Raw genomic sequence first — 20,237 nt, 5'->3', positions numbered from 1 at the left:
TTGGGTCCCAGACATGCATCATCTGGTGTGTTTGTAAACCGAAGTGATGCAAACAGAATCAGTAGAGTAATATAGAGACTACAACAATGGAAATAGAAAGAACAACAATAACAGAACAATTGAAACTTCATGTTGTGAAATGTCAATGACCAAGCTTGGGTCTCAATGAAGAGATGAAAGAAAACTTTCTCAGGGCTGATGTGAAACATCACATATAACATCAGACTTCTTTAATGTGTTTAGTTTTCTTGGACACAACCTTTTAAAATAAATCCAAGTGTTATTTCTTTACAAAGTTTATTTTCTTTTAAACATTTTAAAGTATTTCATTCCTCCTTCAATTATATGTAAACAATGTTTTACATTGTTTTTTTTTTTAAGTTTTGAGTTTCAAGATCTATCCTTTCCTTCTTCCCTTCCCCTTCCCTGAAGTAGTAAACAATCTAAATAAAATATAATACGTTACAAAATAATAAAATATAATATAATACATTATGTACAAAAAAATATAATGTGTTATGCCTGTACAATCATGTAAAACATTTCCATATTAATCATTTTGTGCAAGAAAACTCAAAAAGAAAGGAGAACAAAAGAAAGGAAGGATAGAAGAAAGGAAGAAAGAGAAAAATAGCATGCTTCAGTCTGTATTCAGATAACATCAATTCTTTCTCTGGAGATGTATAGTATATTTCGACTTGAGTTCTTTGAGCTTGTTTTGTATCATTAGATTGCTGTGAATAGCTATGTCATTTACAACTGATCATCACATGATATTGCTGTTACAATGTACTATGTTCTCCTTGTTCTGATCATTTAACTTTGTATCATTTCATGTAAGTCTTTCTAGTTTTTTTTTTCTGAAATCATCCTGCTTGTTATTTCTCAAAGCACAATAATATTCCATTATAATTATATACCACAACTTGTCTAGCTATTCCCAATTGAAAGACATCTTCTCAATTTCTGATTCTTAATCACCACAGAAAGACCTATTATAAATATTTTTTGTACAAATAGGTTCTTTTTCCTTTTGTAAAATAATCTCTTTGATATCCAGAGCTAATAGCGGTATTTATTGTTGGACCAAAGGGTACACAGAGTTTTATGCTGTTTGGGTTTAGTTCCAAGTAGCTTTCTAGAATGGTTGGATCACTACACAACTCTACCAACAGTGCATTAGTATTCCAGTGCAGTAGTATTTTCCATATCCCCTCCAATATTTATCACTTTTTTTTGTTTTTCTTTTGTCATATTAATCAATTTGATGGGCATAAGGTGGTATATCAGAGTTTGTTTAAAAAAATTCTTTGCTTTAAGAAATAATTCTCTAAAAGAGGGAAGAGGCAGGATATTGAGATATTTAGATGATGTAAAACAAAAATTAAAATTTATTATTAATTTTTAAAGAACTAGAAGTATTAATCAGAAAAATAAACATTATAAAATGATTTTTCCCCTCCCTTTCATCTGGATCTATGATTTCATTTGTTAAGAGTGCTTTCAAATGAGGAAGTTCCCTCAGTAACTCAGCAACTGTTCTACTTTTGTAGCATTAATGGTTATTTGTAGCCCTAAAAACTTAGTTTACTAAGTTTGGGTCACATATCTTCTATGTATCAAAGGTGGGTCTCAACTCAGGTTTTCTTGAATCCTAGTTCTGTCATCTATTTATTACAATGCACCTTTTTAAACCCAGCAACTGCCTTTCCATTACTCTTTCAATGAGACTCAAATTCAAATCTTTGAAGACTTATGAGGCATGTTTCATAGCTATATAATAAGAGTGGAAGAGTTAAGTCTTTGTTCAAAGAAGTTTGGGGTCATTAAACTATTTTTAAGTCAAAAAAATTTAAGATTATTCTTCAGGGATTTTTTTTTTCAGAATCTCTGCCTCTAAATCATATTCCAAATATTCTCCTTGTCCTTAGCTTTTCATTTTTTTTTTTTCTTACCAAGCTTAGAGTCTAGTTCCATACATTAATGATTGGATATTCATTTCATCACACACTGGCAATATCTTCATGTCTGTTCATGCTGCTATGCATGCATTTCCCTTAGTTTCCTTTTTTGTTTTTTTTTAGATCATTGTTTTTCTTACTTGAGTTTTCCATAAAGTTCTTGGTGTCCTCTTTCCCTAGAACCGGGAAGTATATCTTCTGCGTGGGTCAGCATTTCCTGCTTTGGCTTGAACCTTGAGGAAGGAACCTTGAGGAGTTCTAACACTACCTTTCAGATTGCTTCTCCATCCCTCCACACTACTCCCTAAAAAGCTAAATAGGATTATTCAAATTACCTGAAACTGATCCAGGAAATATATTAATGATTTAGCATGTTCCCAATGCAGTTGTCACCCCAAAAATATTATTGGTCATTAGGAGAACCCAGTTGTAGTATGGTTAAGACTTCAGATGGAGTGGAATTTGGATATAAAAACTTTCTTGTTCTTAGTTTGACATTAATTTGACTCTACTTCCTCGGAGTATAGGGGAATTAGCCAGGATATTAGCCCTGCCTTCACAATAAGGAACACTGAGGTTTTAGGCAGATTTGGATTCAAATCCCAGCTCTGTTATTCATTAACTGTGTGAACTTCAATAGCTCATCTCACTTCTCTGGGCCCCACTTTCCTCATTTGCCAGATGAGAAGGGTTTAAATTGGCTCTCACTTAAAATACTATCTATTCAGTTGAAAACTGATGTTCTTTTATAATTCTATTCTTCTTTTTCTTCTTTACTCTCTTTTTTAAAATTCTCTTCACTCTTCTTTCTTTTCCCTTTATTTCTCTCCTTTCCCTTACCAATCTTTACTTCTCTGTTCCTCTTATAAGTATACAGACAAGAGCAAAGAAGGGCTAGTCAGAGTTTTTTGGGAAGAGATAGAGAGAGTTTCTTGTTTTCTAACATCACATGTAGAAGCTAACAATTGGTTTGTGAATGTTTAGCAACCAGCTCAATTAAAAAATATTGTACGTAGAATATCCATTTAAGTTTCATCTGCATTAAGACTTTCTCCAGTATTGTCTTCAATATGGACAATCAATAAAACAATAAATCTAGGTTTGATCTGTATCTTTTGCTAGTGGTAGGAGCTGGTGATAGTATATCCTTTGCAAACAATCCAACAATTGCTTTCATTTTTGCCAATTATGCCAAGGATTTTGGTAGTAAAGTCAAGTCCATACATGGACAAGACTTGCATAAGGTATGATAAGTGATTGGTAATCTACATCAAGAGGGTGGGTGGAGAATTATATCATTATTATCACACATCTATCAAAGTATCACAGAAGATTATAGAGGATGTTTTCATCATTAAGTTACTTGGCAATAAAAGCATAACCTTAAATGGCATCTACGATTGCAGAATCTCAGACATGGTAGGGGCTTCTGAGGATATTTTTAATCTAACAAATGAAGACTAACCACAAAAATGTTCCTGATGAAGTATTGGTCATTCAGTGGCTCTATGAGAGACCCAAGTATGAATTTTTAAGTCTAACTAAATGCTTTCCTTTCCAGGCAGCCCTCCATATTTCTCTTTCATTCAAAATGTCCTTTCCCTCTCCAGCATAACAGAATGTGTTTTTTGTGCCTCTCAAGTTCTTAATACTATATCATTTTTCATTCTACTCACTAGCATGTGTATCACATTTAATGACTTTTACATATCTTTTACAAGAGGGATTGTCTTCTCTAAACTTTATATCTTTTGTAAATCTTAGCATAATTCTCTACACATAATTTGATAATTTTTCTTTGGATTGAAATTGTTTAATCTCAGGATAAAAATCTTATATTTCAAACTTGCTTCTAGTGATGCTAACTTCAAATGTTGGAATTTATTTGTTTGTCTTTGATCATAAATTCTAGCAGCTAAGTGGTAATAGAGCTTAGGCTTGAAGACAGGAAGATCTGAATTCAACTCTGCCCTCCAATACTTGCTAGTTTTGTGATTCTGAATAAACCTCTACTTTACTCAGTTTCCTCATTTTAAAAGCAGGATAAAAATAACACTTATTTCTTATGATCATTTCAAGTCTCAAATAATATTTATAAAGCTCTTTGCAAATCTTACAGCATTATATAAATGCTATTGTACGGTTGTTTTTATAATAGATAATTATTTCTCTACCTTTTGACTGAATCTTAATCTCTCTTCTTTTCTCTTTTTGTATCCCTCCATGTGATTTCAAAGAGTTTAACTTCTGATTATTCAAATTCCAATTATAGATCAAAGGGGCAGAGATAAGAGAAAATGGAATTCCAGGTTAATGAAGTAATTTCTTAGCATTACAATAGTGAATCCATTGCTAGACTAATTAAATCCACTTATATGAAAAGTAATAGCATTTCTTAATCAACTAATGCCTAATTCTAAGGACCTCAAAGCAATTGGCTGTCATCATCTAATTACCTTGAAAGAAATCACTAAGAATTAGAAAGGTGGTGATTTTTACTCATGGAAGAATTCTCTTCTGACAAATGGAGGCAGTGTGCATATAGAATAGGTGACATAATGATATTTCTATCTTTGTTGCACCCTATGGAACCAAAGGGCATAATTGTTAACTCACTCTGTAATCTTGGACAAATTGCAATCTCTGGGGCTCACTCCCTTCCACCTCCAAAATCCTATGCTATGGTCTAAAATTCCACCTTCTAAAGTGTTATGTTCATCCCAAAGATCATTTTGTGAATCTCTCTTGGCTGCTAGTTTAATTAGACAACAAGTAAGATGACCAATGTTAATGATATGCTTATAAAAACTTCTTAGCCCCTTCTCATCAGAAGGAGTGATGAAGGAAGATGAGACACTATTTATTATTTTTGTCATTTCCCTTTCTTCTAGGAGACAATTATAATAGGTCAAGTGACAGTTTCAACCTGTTGAGATCAAAGAATTTAAAAATAAATAATATGGCCTATTACCCTTATTTTTAACATGAGTCAGAAGGAACTTTGAAGAAGGTATGCCTTTTCATCACATCATTATATCACTTAAATCTAGAAGAAAACACACACACACACACACACACACACACACACACAACTTTGGAGAACTCAGAATCCAGGCATCCAAATTTAAACTCCGTAAGTTTTATTTCATGTGATTCTCCTTCATGGATTAGCCATACTCAAAAGGCTGGTACTTTGGGAAAATGGATCTGGGGTGAATTTTAGAGGAATTTGAGTGTGGTAGGACAGGAAAATAGAGGAGCATAGCTCAATCCAATTCTAGATATGTAAAGAAAATGGATGAATAGTTTTTAGACCCATTACCACATAATCAGTGAAAAGCTGAATAATAAGAGTAAGGAAAAACATGTTCCCAAGGGCTCTCCTTTTTTTAAAGACCTGCATGCTTATGTTCCTATAGGCTCCCAAGGCTTTTGAGAAAACTACTAAAGAGAAATCCAAGTCAGAAAAATTTAATTCCTAGTCCAGGCAGCATGGTGCATAGTGAACATTCTTACTTTTGGCCTGTGGATCTCTAACGGGTCTGTGGAGACATTTAAGGATTCCATGAACTTGGAATGGAAAAACTATACATTTGTTTCAACTTAATTAGTTTGGTTCAGAATCATGGGTAGTTTATCTGATACATTTGAAAACATTATTTTAAGAAAAATTCCAGAGGCTTCACTGGGTAGTCCTAGATGATCATGACAAAAGGTGAAGAATTCTAGGCTATAAAGGAGAGAGCATCAGATGTGCAAAGTCCTGGGCTTGGATTCTGCCAAAATTAACTTGAGTTTGGGCAAGCTGCTTCATTTCTGTTTGTGCTAATTCATTGGAGAAAGAAATGGTAATTCACAGCAGTATCTTTGCCAAGAAAACTTCATGGACAATAGGGTCCATGGGTTCATGAAGAGTCAGACACAACTGAATTACTAAAATCAACAACAACAAAAATTACACAGAAGGCTAATGCCTCTTTGTTAAGTGGTAGAAAAAGGGCTTGTACTAAGAGGCAGCCCAGAGCATTATAGAAATAGCATGGGACAGACAGATGAGAATGGAGGCTTGATTCCTGGCTCTATCACATAGTTGCCTAGAATAACAAAGGTTTAATTTAGAGAACAACTCTGAAGATTCATAAGAAGGTCCATGCAGGAGAGAAATTCTATATACATGGTAAATGTGGAGTAGATCCTTGGATGACATTGGGAGGGAAGAGAAAAGAGAAAGGGATGCATATTTATTAGACTCCTAGCTATTATGTACCAATCAGTGTGCTAAACCTAATATTATCTCTTACAACTACCTTGTGAGGTGGGTATTATTGTTATTCTCATTTTACAGTTAAAACTGAGGACACACAGAGGTTAAGTAACTTGCCTAGTCACACAGCTAAGTGACTGCAGTCAGATTTGAAAGCAGGGTTTCCTGACTTCAGACCCAACGTTCCATCCACCTGTTACCTGGTTGATTTAGGCAAGTATCTTTTCTTCTCTGCGGTTCTGTCTCCTTTATGAAATGAAGAGGGTTGCCTCAATGATTTCTCATGTCCATCCCAGCCATAAATGGATGACTCAATCTGTCCTCCTGCATTATGATCCAGTACTTTCTTCCATGATTCCACATTGTTCATGATGCACAAAAACACCTGTAGTGAGGGAGACCTGAGGAATGCTTCTCTGTGGATAGGTTTAAAGGGAATGGGAATGACAAGATTTCTTGGAAACTGCCAAGATTCTGCCACTCAGAAACAGCTCTGAAACTTACTTTTACAAAGGTCAATCAGTCTTGATTCTCTTCTGTCTGAATTTAAATCTGAAAGATTGAGGAGTTTTGAATTTCATAGTTTTCAAACCTACTTATTAATCAACATAGCAGTTCAGGTGACAGTCACCTGCTGTGGGTGGCACTGTGCCAGAGATACAGGATCAAAAGACTTTGAGATAGGAGGATTTTAGTTCAAGTTTCTCATGTTACAGAAGAAAAACAGCCTGAGAGGGAGTGACTTGTCTAAGGTCACATAGGTATCACCTCTGATAGAACAAACTTACTTTTTATACAGATAATTTGATAACTGTATATCTTTGTAATTTTATGTGTTTTATTTTATGCAATGAAGAACATTATTCTGAGAAGGGGTCCATAGACTTCACTAGATTTCCAGAGACTTCTGGACACAAAATGTTAAGAACCTCTACTCTGTACCAGGGTGATTCTCCCAGAAAGGATGCAGTTTGTAAAAATCCCTGCCTTCAGGAAGACCCCAATGTAGCTGATGAGAAAACAGTAGTAAACCAAGGCAGAGAAGGAGTAAAAATGATATGGTGGAAAATCAGAATATATAAGGAGTTCAAAGAATACTGGAATCAGTGAGAAAAGGGTCTTGGGAAAATAGACAGCTAAGGAGCACAGCCTCGATCCTAAAGTCAGAAAGAGTCATCTTCTTGCATTGAAATCAGACACTTCCTAGCTGGGTGATCCTAGGCAAGTAACTCCACCCTATTTGCCTTAGTTTGCTCATCTGTAAAATGATCTGGAGAAGCAAATGGCAAACCCCTCCAGGGCCAGGGTCAGTTGGACACAACTGAAATAATTGAATAATGTTTGGAGAATGTCTCATTTAAGAGTTCTGTGCTCCAGACTAATTGTACACTATTTCAAAGTCCGACTCTTTTTATACAGCAAAATAACTGTTTGGACATGTATACATATATTGTATTTAACTTACACTTTAACATATTTAACATGTATTGGTCAACCTGCTATCTGGGGGAAGGGGTAGAAGGAAGGAGAGGAAAAGTTGGAACAAAAGGTTTTGCAATTGTCAATGCTGAAAAATTACCTATGCATATATCTTGTAAATAAAAAACTGTAATTAAAAAAAAAAGAGTTCTGTGCTTTCTTTGTCTGGTATAAATGGCTTCTTTTGGTGGCATGGCATAACAGATAAACCACTGGGTTTGGAGAGATCTGGGTTCAAATTCTTCCACCGATACACTTATCTGGCCAAATCACTTAATCTCTTTATGTTTCCGTTCTGTCTTCTGTATAATGAAAATAATAATATTGTCTACCTCCTCAGATCTCTGTAAAGTTCAAATGAGATGTCATATGTAAGATGGTGGGGAGTCTCTGGGCCTTAGTTTCTTCATCTTTAAAATAGGAATAATAATTTTGCCCATAGTATGTATCTCATGGGCTTCTGTGAGACTCCATGGAAAGAATATACATAAGGAGTTCTGTGCTTCAGTTATTTTTTCTTTGCTATAAGTATGTAGATGAATGAATTATTTCAACCCAGAGCAGAGTCATGACTTAATTGATGCAGGCATCAGACTGCCATCCTGAATATGGAAGCCAATAATCAATTTCTGAACCAGGAGAACAATTGTACACAGCAACACAATATTGTATGATGAACAACTGTGAATGATCTAGCTATTCTCAACAATGAAATGATCCAAGACAACTCTGAAGAACTTTTGATAAAACATATATGCCACCAGAATGCAAATGTTGTCTGAATGCAGACTGAAGCTTGCTATCTTTTACTTTCTTTCTTTCATTTTTTTTTAACTTTGAATCTTCTTGTATCAAATAACTATGTGGAAATGTTTTTACCTAATTGCTTACCATCTCAGAGAAAGGAAAGGGGAGAGACAGAGGAAGGAATAGAATTTGAAACTCAAAATTTTTTTAAAAAGTTAAAAATGGATTTAATACTTAATTGGGGGAAATAAAATATATATTTTAAAAATCAATTTCTGGCACACAAACAAAACACTTTCAAAAACTGCTTTATTGAATAAAGATTTCTTTGTAAGACCTCTGGACACATTGTTATAGTCTTTTATGTAAGTGCTACGAAATATTAAGATTTTGGATGTATGACTAAATAGCTAAATTAGTGGAGAAAAAGCTTACCATGATTCACTAAGGAGAGAGTTGGATATGAGGAAGTACCAAAGAAGCAAGCTGACAGAAGGTCTGTTGTTATCAGGAATCAGCAAGTCCAGGAAGTGTCATAATTGGAATGCATGGACTAATAGGGAGGTATGCTTAGAAAACACAGATTTTTATTTATAGAAGACACAGAAGATGTGAAATAATCCCTTCAAAAGAATCCATCTGGTTGAATTCTCTTTGAGATGTCATTAACATTACCTCAAGCATCTGTGTCTTTCTTCTTCCCCCTTCCCCACCCCCCAAAAATAAGGAAAATTCCTCTATTTAAGAAAATTGAAGCCTAGGTAATGGAGTGGAATCTTGGACAGAATGCTGAATTTGGAACCTGGAAAAGTGGAATATAATTCCTGACCAGACACTTATTAGCTGTGTGACTCTGAGCAAGTCACTTAACTGCATTTTTCAGATTCCTTTTCTGTAAAATGTGGATCATAATAGCACCAATCTCCTAGGACTGTTGTGAGGATCGAAAAAAAAAAATGGATGACATATGCAATGTGCTTTGCAAATCTTAAAACATTATATAAATGCTAGTTATTATCGTAACATAGATAGAAAGGTTTTAAGTAACATGTATAGAGCACATGGTAAGTGGTCCCAGATCCTTGTTAGTGGGTTAGTGCTAATTAGTGGGTGTCAGAGAGGCTATAATAACTTGTCCATAGTCAAATAGTTAGTGGGTGCCAGAGAGGTCTTAAGCCTATCATTATCCAGTAAGTATCAGAGACATTTTAAATAACTTGTGTATACTCACACATTGTCAGAGAGGTCTTACATGACTTGCTCATGTTCACACAGTGTGAGAGAGGTTCTCTGTCTATGACTATGAAATGAATGTCCAAGGAGTGATTTGAACCCTTCATCTTGACAAGTCCAAACTAGCTACCAGGTCATACACATGGCTTAAGATGTTGCATTTGCCAGAGATTAGACTAATAACTAAGAAGCACCACCTCCAGATGCCCCTGGGCCCCAAAGAACAGAAAGAAGCCTAGAAGATATTTTTAATCTCTCTTTAGAATGCTCTTGTTGTTCTAGCCTTTGACTTGTCTAGACTTTGGAATCTAGAGAAGACATTTAACCTCTCAGTGTTTTAAGTAATTCTCTAAAACTAGAAGATAATGACCAGCACACATCCAGGAGTTCCCAATAAACATAAAATCACACACCCAGTCTTTATTAAAAGAGCTACTTGGGAGGTTGAGTTTGGAATATCTAATTTTATATTTTCATCTTCTTGTGTCATGGCCAAAAACAATTCTTGTGAAAGAACTTGTCTGACCAGCTTCGGTGTGGAGGTAAATAAACAAGACCTGGATATGCAAAAGGGGGGGTGGGTTGCTTGGTATCTGTGAAGTTGAACAACCTAGTCCATCATTCTGGGTATTTATTAAGTAGCTATTAGGGCACATGTGTATACAAAATGCTTGGCCAAAGAAATGTAATTTATTGAGACAATAACAAAGATGCTTCAGGTCATCTGTCAGATTTGGAGTCCAATGGATGAGCTGTCTTTGTTTCTGAGCTTTGACTCTTATGGATGCAATACCCTCCTTCTCCACTCCACCCCCTTTCCCTCAACTGGCTTTGCCCATAGTTTGTGTTTATTGCCATTGCAGACGTGTTTTATAGCCCAGAGACAGGAAATGATTTGTTCAAGAGCATACAGGTGGCAATTAATTGAATTGGATGCACAACCACATCCTCTGACTCTAAAGTCCATCCTCTTTTATAACTACAACAGGTTTCTTCAAAGCAAAGACTTTAGGGCAGCTAGACAATAAAGTGGATAGATTGTAGTACTTGAGTCAGTTCAAATCCTGCCTTAGACATGTAATATCTGTGCAATTCTGAGCATGTCACTTACTTTCTGTGTCTATCAGTTTCCTTATCTGTAAAATGGACTTTAATAACAGCATCAACATCAGTTATTCAATAAACACTAAACATCTACTCTGTTGTAGGCATGCCATGCTAACATCATAGAATTGTGACTATTTAATGAATAAATAAGTAAAACACCTTGCAAGCCTTTAAGTGCTTTATAAATGCTAGATATTATCATCATTATTATTGTTTTACTTTTGCTTGTACTTTCACATTTAGTACAATGTTTAGCATACAGTAGATGCTTAATAAATGCTCATTGAATTGAATCAAATTAAATTTATTGCCTTTGGGCAGATAACAAGCTTTCTGGATCCCAGCCTCCTCTGAAAAATAAGAATGTTGAACTAGATAATCTCTAAACTCTGATCTATGCTTTTATCTAAATCTAGGATATTATGAGTTTATATTGAAGAGTAGGAAAATCTGAAGCTTATAATGCAAGTACACTATAGAAGTTAGATACTGAAAATCTTCAAGGGGACAGAGAAGGCAGTATTTTTGAAATATTGTAAATGGGATATGTACTATCATCTCATTCATTCAGCTGATGCCTTCTTTGTCTCCATTGACAAAGTGGGCTCGGAAGCGAGGGATGAAACAAGGTTGTACATACTCCCGAGAAGAAATGACCTTCCCATCCTGGAATTCCTGGGTGAGGGTATAGATTCTGGCCAGGATCGCAGGGAGGGTTGAGTAGAAATTGCAGGGCTTAGCTCTTGTATTGCAAACTGAAGGTACACAAGGATTGCATGGCTTGCATGATATATCAACTGGGGTCATACATTCCAAGGTCTGGGATTTGCAAGGCATACAAGGTGAAGGTTTACATTCCATGGCACATGGATTGCAGGGAAGTCTAGAAAACAAAATACAATTTAAGGTAGGATTTACTGGGAAATAATTGGTGACATTAAAAAAAAAACCTGTTAAAGGGAGGAGAATGATAATAACAACACTTTGTTTTACATAATTTGGGCAAAATAATCACCTTCACAAGTTGATCTTTTGTTCTCAACTTACCTGGAGAAACAATTAAAATAAAGGTTCAGGTAAACAGATTTAAGTTTTTGAAAAATAGTTTTCAGAGAGTTTTAAGAAGCATTATCTTATGAGCTTGGCTCTATTAGAGTGTAACTTTCTCAAGAGCAGAAAATGTCTTTTATTTCATTGTTGTATCCCCAGTGCCTACCATAATGTTTTATATGCTTCTAGTAGACAATTAATAAATATTTCTGGAATTAAAATGAAATTAATTGAATTCTGGTCAATTCCTGTTATTTGACATAGCTGGAGAATGGGGTCTTCAGGTTACTAAAAGATTCTGGTTAGTTGAGAGCCATTCTACCAACACAAAGCTATATTACTCCACCATTCTCTTTGATATGGGGTCTAAGACCTGGGAAAGACCTTAAAAAGACCAGGGTCTCCCACTACACTCAGGGCCATCATTATTAATCCTGACTATGTCTTGCCATAGACTCCAGTGATTCTGGAGGAGAAAATGAAGCTGATAACTTTGCAGAGCTCAATTTCACTTAAATTCAGTTGACTTGTAAGCCAAGTGATGTGGACTCTTCTGATGTTACTGGTCCTCTTTGAGAATGAGAGAGGAACAACAACAATGATAAGGGATTCTTTATCTTTGGACTCCAGAGTGCCTCTAAACTTCCTCCCTCAAAAGATTCATAAATTCATATATCTGTGAATTTGGAAAGGAAAAAATGCATCTTTATTTTCACTAACCCCAAACTGAAATACTTAGCTTTTTCTTTAATTATAGATTTTATAAGACTAATATAAAACATTATTCTAAAAAAAGATCCATAGGTTTGATTAGACACCCAGTAGGATCCCTGATACATGGATTTATCACCTTGCTGTAGAATCTAGTAATATCTCAAATTTTAGCAGGTGAGCTTAGATGGAATAATAATATTCAAAGAATTAATCTATATTAAAGAATATATCAAGAAAATATATCATTGACATATATTTAAAGAATACAGCAACACAACAACAATAACTATAAGGTTTATATGACACTTTAAAGTTTGCAAAGCTCCTTACAAATACCATCTCATCTCATCCTTACAACAGTCCTGGGAGAAAGGCATTGTTTCTATTTCCATTTTACAATATGAGGAAACTGAGACAGATAAAGGTTAAATGACTTGTCCAGTATAACACGTTTAGTAAATGTCTGAGGCTCAGTTTGAACTCAGGTCTTCCTGACTCCAAGTGCAGTGCTTTCTTTACTGAGGATGTCAGTGGTATAGAACAGGGTTTCTTTTTTTCCACCTGTGACCCCTTTTTGCCCAAGGATTTTTATATGACATTGAGTACATAGCTATACAAAATATACAAAATATATATACTATATATAGTATATAAATATAAATATTGTATATACAAAATATATACAATATTTATATTTATATACTATATATAAGTAAACAAAATAAATATAAAATAGATATACAAATTAAACATTTTCTGATGATAAAACATAATTTTGTGACTCCCACATTTACTTCTGAGACTTCACATAGGGTTGCAACCAACAATTTAAGAAGCTTGTATATAGAGAACTTCCAATGTGGAAACTTCCTTTACAGATTTATTATTATTTTTTATTATACATTTAAGTTGATGTCATCAATAGTCTTAGAGAATTTCTTGGGGCAGGGAGGTGGCACAGGAGAGAGAGCACTGGGCTGGAAAATCAGGAAAACATCTTTCTGAATTTAAATCTGGTCTCAGATACTTATTAGCTGTGTAATCCTAGGCAAGTTACTTAACTCTATGTGCCTCCATTTTCTCATCTGTAAAGTGGTTTGGAGAAGGAAACAGCAAACTGCTCTAATATCTTTGCCAAGGAAAACCTCAAATGATTTCACAGAGTTGTGAAATGGCTGAATAATTCAACGATAATAATGGTTTCTGCTGTATTTTGGAGGGTTCTTTTTATAGGGTTTACATGTGTTATTAAACTGTGTGAATAGTTATAGAGCATGATGGTTTATTTTTCATATGGGTCATTCAGTTCCTAATAGAGAAAAAAAGAAAAAAGAAGCAATCCTTTCTGATCTGTCTTTGTTGCATAGCATTAATTTTCTCCCTGACTTCTGACTTTGTGATTATGTTCATTATGCCCAAATTATTCTTATTATATTCTTATGAATATAGGCCATTGGTTATCACAGTAATTCCTTAAGATCTTATAGTTCACTTTGTTCAAACCTTTCTCCAGGACTAGAAAAGCCACCAAAGGTACAGTCAGTTCGGACCACCCACTCTACAATCCATTGGTTGAAGAAGTTATTCTACTTTCACAAACCTGCACTCTGTATTCTCCAGAAGATGTCGATATCTGGCGATCTCACACTCCAACTTGGACTTCACATCCAGTAGGACCTGGTACTCTTGATTCTGCCTGTCTAGCATACATCGGATTTCGGCCAGCTGGGATTCCACATTCTCAATCAAACACTGGAACTGGGCTAGCTGAATGGAATAGCGGCCCTCTGTTTCTGTCAGGATGCCTTCTTGAGAAGCTCTCTTAAGACAAAAAAAAAAAAAAAAGAAAGAAAGAAATGAAATTAGCAGCTGATTATGAAAAGTTGTTCTTTAGAGTTCTTTTTGCCACTTAATGATGTTATGTGGAATGCAGGCTAAACTATATTCAAAATGATGAGTTGTAGACATACTTCTTATATTTTAAGATCATAGAAATAGAGCTGGAATAAACCATACAGGATATCTTCTTAAATCTCATTTTACATATGGGTAAACTAAGGCTGAGAAAGATTAAAGTTTTCTGCAATGTGATGTAAAGAATTTATGCAGCTTTTTCAATTTAAATCTTAAGGTATGAATTGACTATTTAACAGAGGTTACTCTGAGGTCTATATATTTACCTCACCCATGATACCTATGGTTTTAAATCTTATTTCCTGTAGTAAAAGGTATCAATCCTCCTTTGAGCTTTAAATACTTTTATTATCTATTTGTTTTTTGTTTGGTAATTTTCAGTTGTGTTCTACTGATTGTAATACCTATTAGATTTTTTGGGGGAAAAGAAACTGGAGTTATTTATCATTTCCTTCTCAGCCCATTTGACAGATGAAGAAACAGTCTGACAAGGTCAAGTGTCTTATTCAGAGTGATACAGCTAATAAGTGCCTGAGACTGGATTTGAACTCTGGTCATCCTCACGCCAAACCTGACACTCTATCCATAGAGCCCCAGTAGCCTTTCATTATTCATCAAATAGGCTCAAATCTGAGAACCACTGTGAATTGGGAAAGTTTATTTTCCTTTGACTTCCCTCTCTCCACTTTATATATCCTTTTTCCTTAGAATCATAAATTTGGAACTAAAATGTCCTATCAAAGTCATATAATTGAACCCTTTTATCTGACACAAAAGGAAATTGAGGTTTAGGGAGCTTAAATCACTTGTCAAAAATGATACAGATTTGAACCTGGGTGTTTTCATTCCACATCTAAAACTCCACTGCTTCTTTTTTCAGGGTTTCTTTACTTCTTTCTCCCTTCCCTAGGTAGCCAGTGCTACCACATTGCAGTACATTCAATTTAAAATATAGGGACTTACTAACTTACTAACCTGAAATATTTGTATTTTAAAAGATGATGTGGAGAGAAAAGAAAACCCTAAAGGATTGCGAATGACAGTAATAATAAGACTAATAATAGCTAGCATTTATATAGCTTTAACTTTTGCAAGATACTTAATAAAAATAAGCTCATTTGGTAGAATCCCAGGCCTTATTGGGTTAGACATTTGGGAAGGAAATGAGTTTGGAAAAGAAAGATAGAATCTCTGGAAAATGTATTGGAAATCAAACTGAATTTGGAGTTACAAGGCATGAGTTTGAATGCAATGGGACCATGGTCCAGTCACTTCATCAATATCAACTTTTTCATTTGTCAAAGAAAGAAGATGAGCTTTTAGGTTCCTTCTAACTTTAAATTTACAGTACTATGAAATCATAGCTTCCAGATGACCACAGACTCTACCTACACTAAGGGCCAGCCCTAATGCTAAAAGCTTTTGATCTTTTGCCATTTTGGCTTCAGAGAATGCCAAGAACTAGATGGCAAAGGAAGCTCCTAAGTTAATTGAACTCACCTCCTACACTGAATCATGCCATATCTACAGAAGTCAATGCATAATAGTCTTTGCCAACTCCTATGGGCTACACACCAGGCTGTGCTGGGCCTGCAGCTCGATCTCCAGAGCACTGATGGAGCGTCTCAGATCACAGATCTCCTTCTGGAAACATTGTTGCTGTTCTGAGCTGGATATCACCTGATGACTCAGTTCCTGCAACTGGAAAACAGATAATATATTTTTAACATTAAAAATGACATTAAAAAGTGATGGAGGCTTTTCTAAGATCAAATGCGTATGGATATGTGTGGATATGTAAGTGTACTTGTCTATTTCTAGGTGCCCACCTGAATATTGAACCATTCTTCAACATCTCTGCGATTAGTCTCAACCAAAGACTCATATTTGCATCTCATTTTTTGTAGTGCCTCATTCAAGTCAACAGAAGGGGCAGCATTCACTTCTATGTTGAGTCTGTCACCAAGTTGGCATTGTAATGAATTCACTTCCTAGAAAAAGGAGAAAAGAAAAAGAAGACTTATTCAATGAATAGATTATTACCACAGTTTATAGCATAATAACTGGAAATAGTCAGTTTCTTTCCAGCTTCCATTTAATATCAACATCTAGAGTTTTCCAATTTTTAAAGTGTAATTCTGAATAAAGGATTGGTTAGAAAAACTGAAACTAAAGTAAGGTGATGAGGGTTTTGCATCAGGGCATTGAATTACATGGAAAACAGAATAGAGTAACTTCTTAGCAAGTATAATTAAACTAGAAATGTACCATATAGTGGATTAGAATTAAGATCTCTCCCCTTACTCACTCTTCTCCTCTTTCCCCCATAGATTGAATTTTAAGGGCTTTAAAATGTTTCTAAGCACAGCCAATGTATAAAACAGTATAGAGCACTAGAGCAAGAAGAAATATCTTTTCTCAGCTTGCTAATTGAAAGTCAGGATTGCATAAACCCATATGCAGAAACTCTCTGTCTTTATGTCAGGTTAGAAAATTGTTACTTTCCCCTTATCATGGGAAGATAGAGGGATTGTCCATTTTCCAACATAGGATCCTTTATACAACTTTAAAGAGTATATTACATTATACCTATATTGCTGAAATGGACACAGATTGAGTATATTAAAGTAGTCAAAATAATTCTTCTTTAAGGACATAGAAATAAGAAAAAACATTTGGTAGGGAAGGCTATTCTCTGAAGACTAGCTCAACAGAGTGGACAATTTCTGAGGTTTGGGGCACTGATAACTTTATTAATATTTTGCTAACCTTTTCATGGTTGTGTTTGAGGTCAAACAGTTCCTCCTTCAGAGACTCAACTCGCCCCTCCAAGTCAGCCTTGCACAGGGTCAGCTTATTCAGAATTTGATGGAGGCTGTTGATGTCAGTTTCTACCAGTTGCCTTTGGGACACTTCAATTTCATATCTTTAAACCCAAGAAAGAGTAAGAGAAGGGTAAGTAAAGACTGGTTCAATAACAGAAGGTAACAAATCCGAATAGCAGAAATCCTCTTTAAGTTTGTCTCTGGATCTCCAGTTTACTAACCTCTTATTGTGAAATATTTTAGATGTGAATTCTAGTCTTTCAACCCTACTCTTTAACACTCATTCTTAATTGTCCCTGGACCATGAGTAGAGACAGTCAAGCACATTTTCCAGTATGACATCAAACTATAATTTCCCTGAAAGGAAGACTAATCATTTCCTAACTATGTTGAAAAGAAAGATTCCCTTTGAACCTTAATGAAGAGTCCAGGGGAATGACTAAAAAATGTGATAATTCTTTAAGCATGGGAATTAATTTATTTGGATATCTATAGCTAGTAATTAAATTTAGTTGGTCATGTTGTATTCAATATTAAGATATTAACAAAACATTTTTCAAAAAAAGAAAAAGAAAGGTTCTTCCTCAACCCTTGCAAGTATCCATATTGGGACATAGTTGGTCCCCAAGTGAATGTTTAATCTTGGACTGGCCTTGAACAAAACAACATATGAAAGGGGCCAAGTGAGCTTACTTTGCTCTGTAGTCATCAGCAGTCACTTTTGTGTTGTCTATTTGGGAGACCAGCCTGGAATTTTCAGCTTTGGTGCACAAGATCTAGGATTTAAGAGATTGTGCAAATGAATGAGATTTGAAAGCCAGAAACTTTTTCTAAGATGTTTTCCTTTTAAAGATAAAACCACTATCTGTGGTTTAATCCATGTGGGGAACTTCCTAATCAGTAAATTATCATCTTGGAAACTTCCCTGAGAGATTAGGCAACTTGTCCAGAATCATATTGCTGGCTTCCCAAGTTTTTCTGACTCAAAAACTAGCTATCTCTAATGAAAAGTTAGTGCTTTTAATAATTTCCATGTTTTGGTTTATAATTTCAGAATACTTTTACAATTCAGATATTAAAAGCAAAATTTTCAAGGTTAATAGCTATATAATACTAATAGCTAGAACTATATAGTGATATATATATACATATATACATATATATGTGTGTGTGTATATATATATATATATATATAATTTGATTCTTATACTTGATCCTGAAAAACTCTGGGAGGAGGATTAATTATTATTCTCATTTTTATGAAAAAAAAATGAGAAAACTGAGGCAAATAGAGGTTAAGTGACTTAGCAGGGATTACAGTCTAGTAAGTGTCTGAGGCTATATTAGAACTTAGTTGTTACTAAGTTTAAGTCATTTCTCAAAGAATCACAACATTCTATCTATTATATTACCTAATTATCCATAGAATTGTCAGCTATTACTACTTAGCACTGGGTCATCTAATTCAATAGTGGATGACACCTCTGCAAAGATGAGGAAATCTAAAAGTTTGGACATGACCTTTAGATAATATTTTTTCATTCCTATTTCAAGAATTCCTTTTAGATATATCCATAAAATAACCTGAAAAGCTCTTTGCAAACCTTCTACAGGAATGCTAATTCGCATTATTTCCAGAAATGTGAACTTCTAGCAAATACCATTATCTCAAAAGTCCTTCACCTATAACTAAATTGAACAAAGACTTGAGAATCATTACCTTTTGCTGAAGCTCCTCTATGATCTTGAAATAAGAGAGGTAATCAGGACACACAACGGGAGTCTGTTTTTCATGCAGCTCCCGGATCTTGCACTCTAGGTTGGCATTCTCCTGCTCCAGGTCTCTCACTTTCTCCAGGTAGTTAGCCAGGCGCTGATTTAACATCTGCAAGGTCTCTTTCTCATTGCTATCAAAGCTGCCCTCACCACAGCTGGATCGACAGGAAAATACCCTGAAGTTTTTCAGAAGATAGATAGGAGAGCGATAGGGAACTGGGTGGCAAGCATTAGGTAGACAGGCTTTAGACTGGCACTGGCTGATTTGACGTCTACTTGATTGGCAACTGCCACAGGCAGAGAAGGCCCTGGAAATTGGAAGCCTAGAATGGCTTTTGAAAGGAACTAAGGAAGAGCATTTGGGGGGACCACAATTGGATGCCATAGTGTCAATGGCAGCTTCAGGTTCGTTTCGATGCCTTCCTTACCCTGCCTCCATACTCCTCACGATCCAACCCCAAGCCAAAAGCCAGACTTCTTCCTTTTTCACACAATTATATAGCCTTCTATGAGGGGGCGTTACAACATGCAGGATGTTTTCCTTTCTAATGTTTCCATCAATTTCCATAGAAACATCTAATTAGTCTGCTTATTTACTTGCCTAAGAACTCCTCATCCCATAAAAAAAGGTGTAGTTTGAGTTGTTATTAAATTATTACCCATCTCATAACTATTATTTGCTACTGGGCCCAAGGCTTCATAGGATGGCTTCAAAAGGGACGCTCATACCAGCATCACTCAAATTATTAACCATCTGTGAGTGGATTAAAAAAAGCAAGTCACTTAACTGCCTTCTCCGTCTGTCACTGATATTTGCCAATAATGGGAAGTAGGGAGATGTAGTAGATAGAGAACTGGTATAGGAGTCAGGAAGATTTAAGTTCAATTTTTTTGTCTGACACATACTGACTGTGTGACCATGGGCAAATAAAATAACCTCTCGGTGACCCAGACAGTGTTCTGAGACTATAATTTGTAGGACAGGTACAGCTCTCCATCAGTAGAAGCAGTTTTCTCATGGAAAGTTCTCTATACCAAAGCTTCTTATACTGTGACCCCATATGAGGTAATATAAATAAGTGTGAGAATTGTGAAAAATTTGGCAATAGTAAAACATATCAAATATTTTTTCAAGATTTAATTATTTAATATAAAAATAAACAAGCA

General features: G+C 35.2%; 1 protein-coding gene across 1 annotated transcript; it reads right to left on the bottom strand.

Moving 5' to 3' along the window:
- Nucleotides 1-11,358: 11,358 nt before the first annotated feature.
- On the bottom strand, nt 11,359-19,455 carry LOC127558803 (keratin, type I cuticular Ha4-like). The gene is made up of 7 exons (XM_051992113.1): nt 19,015-19,455; nt 17,988-18,070; nt 17,239-17,395; nt 16,299-16,460; nt 16,045-16,170; nt 14,156-14,376; nt 11,359-11,674 (listed from the first exon to the last, which is right to left on the bottom strand). Exons 1-7 carry the CDS (start codon nt 19,453-19,455, stop codon nt 11,359-11,361), a joined length of 1,506 nt encoding a protein of 501 aa, XP_051848073.1.
- Nucleotides 19,456-20,237: the final 782 nt, after the last annotated feature.

Source organism: Antechinus flavipes, chromosome 4, assembly GCF_016432865.1.
Source record: "Antechinus flavipes isolate AdamAnt ecotype Samford, QLD, Australia chromosome 4, AdamAnt_v2, whole genome shotgun sequence".
Classification (NCBI taxonomy): domain Eukaryota; kingdom Metazoa; phylum Chordata; class Mammalia; order Dasyuromorphia; family Dasyuridae; genus Antechinus; species Antechinus flavipes.
This window is presented reverse-complemented; position numbering and strand designations above follow the sequence as displayed.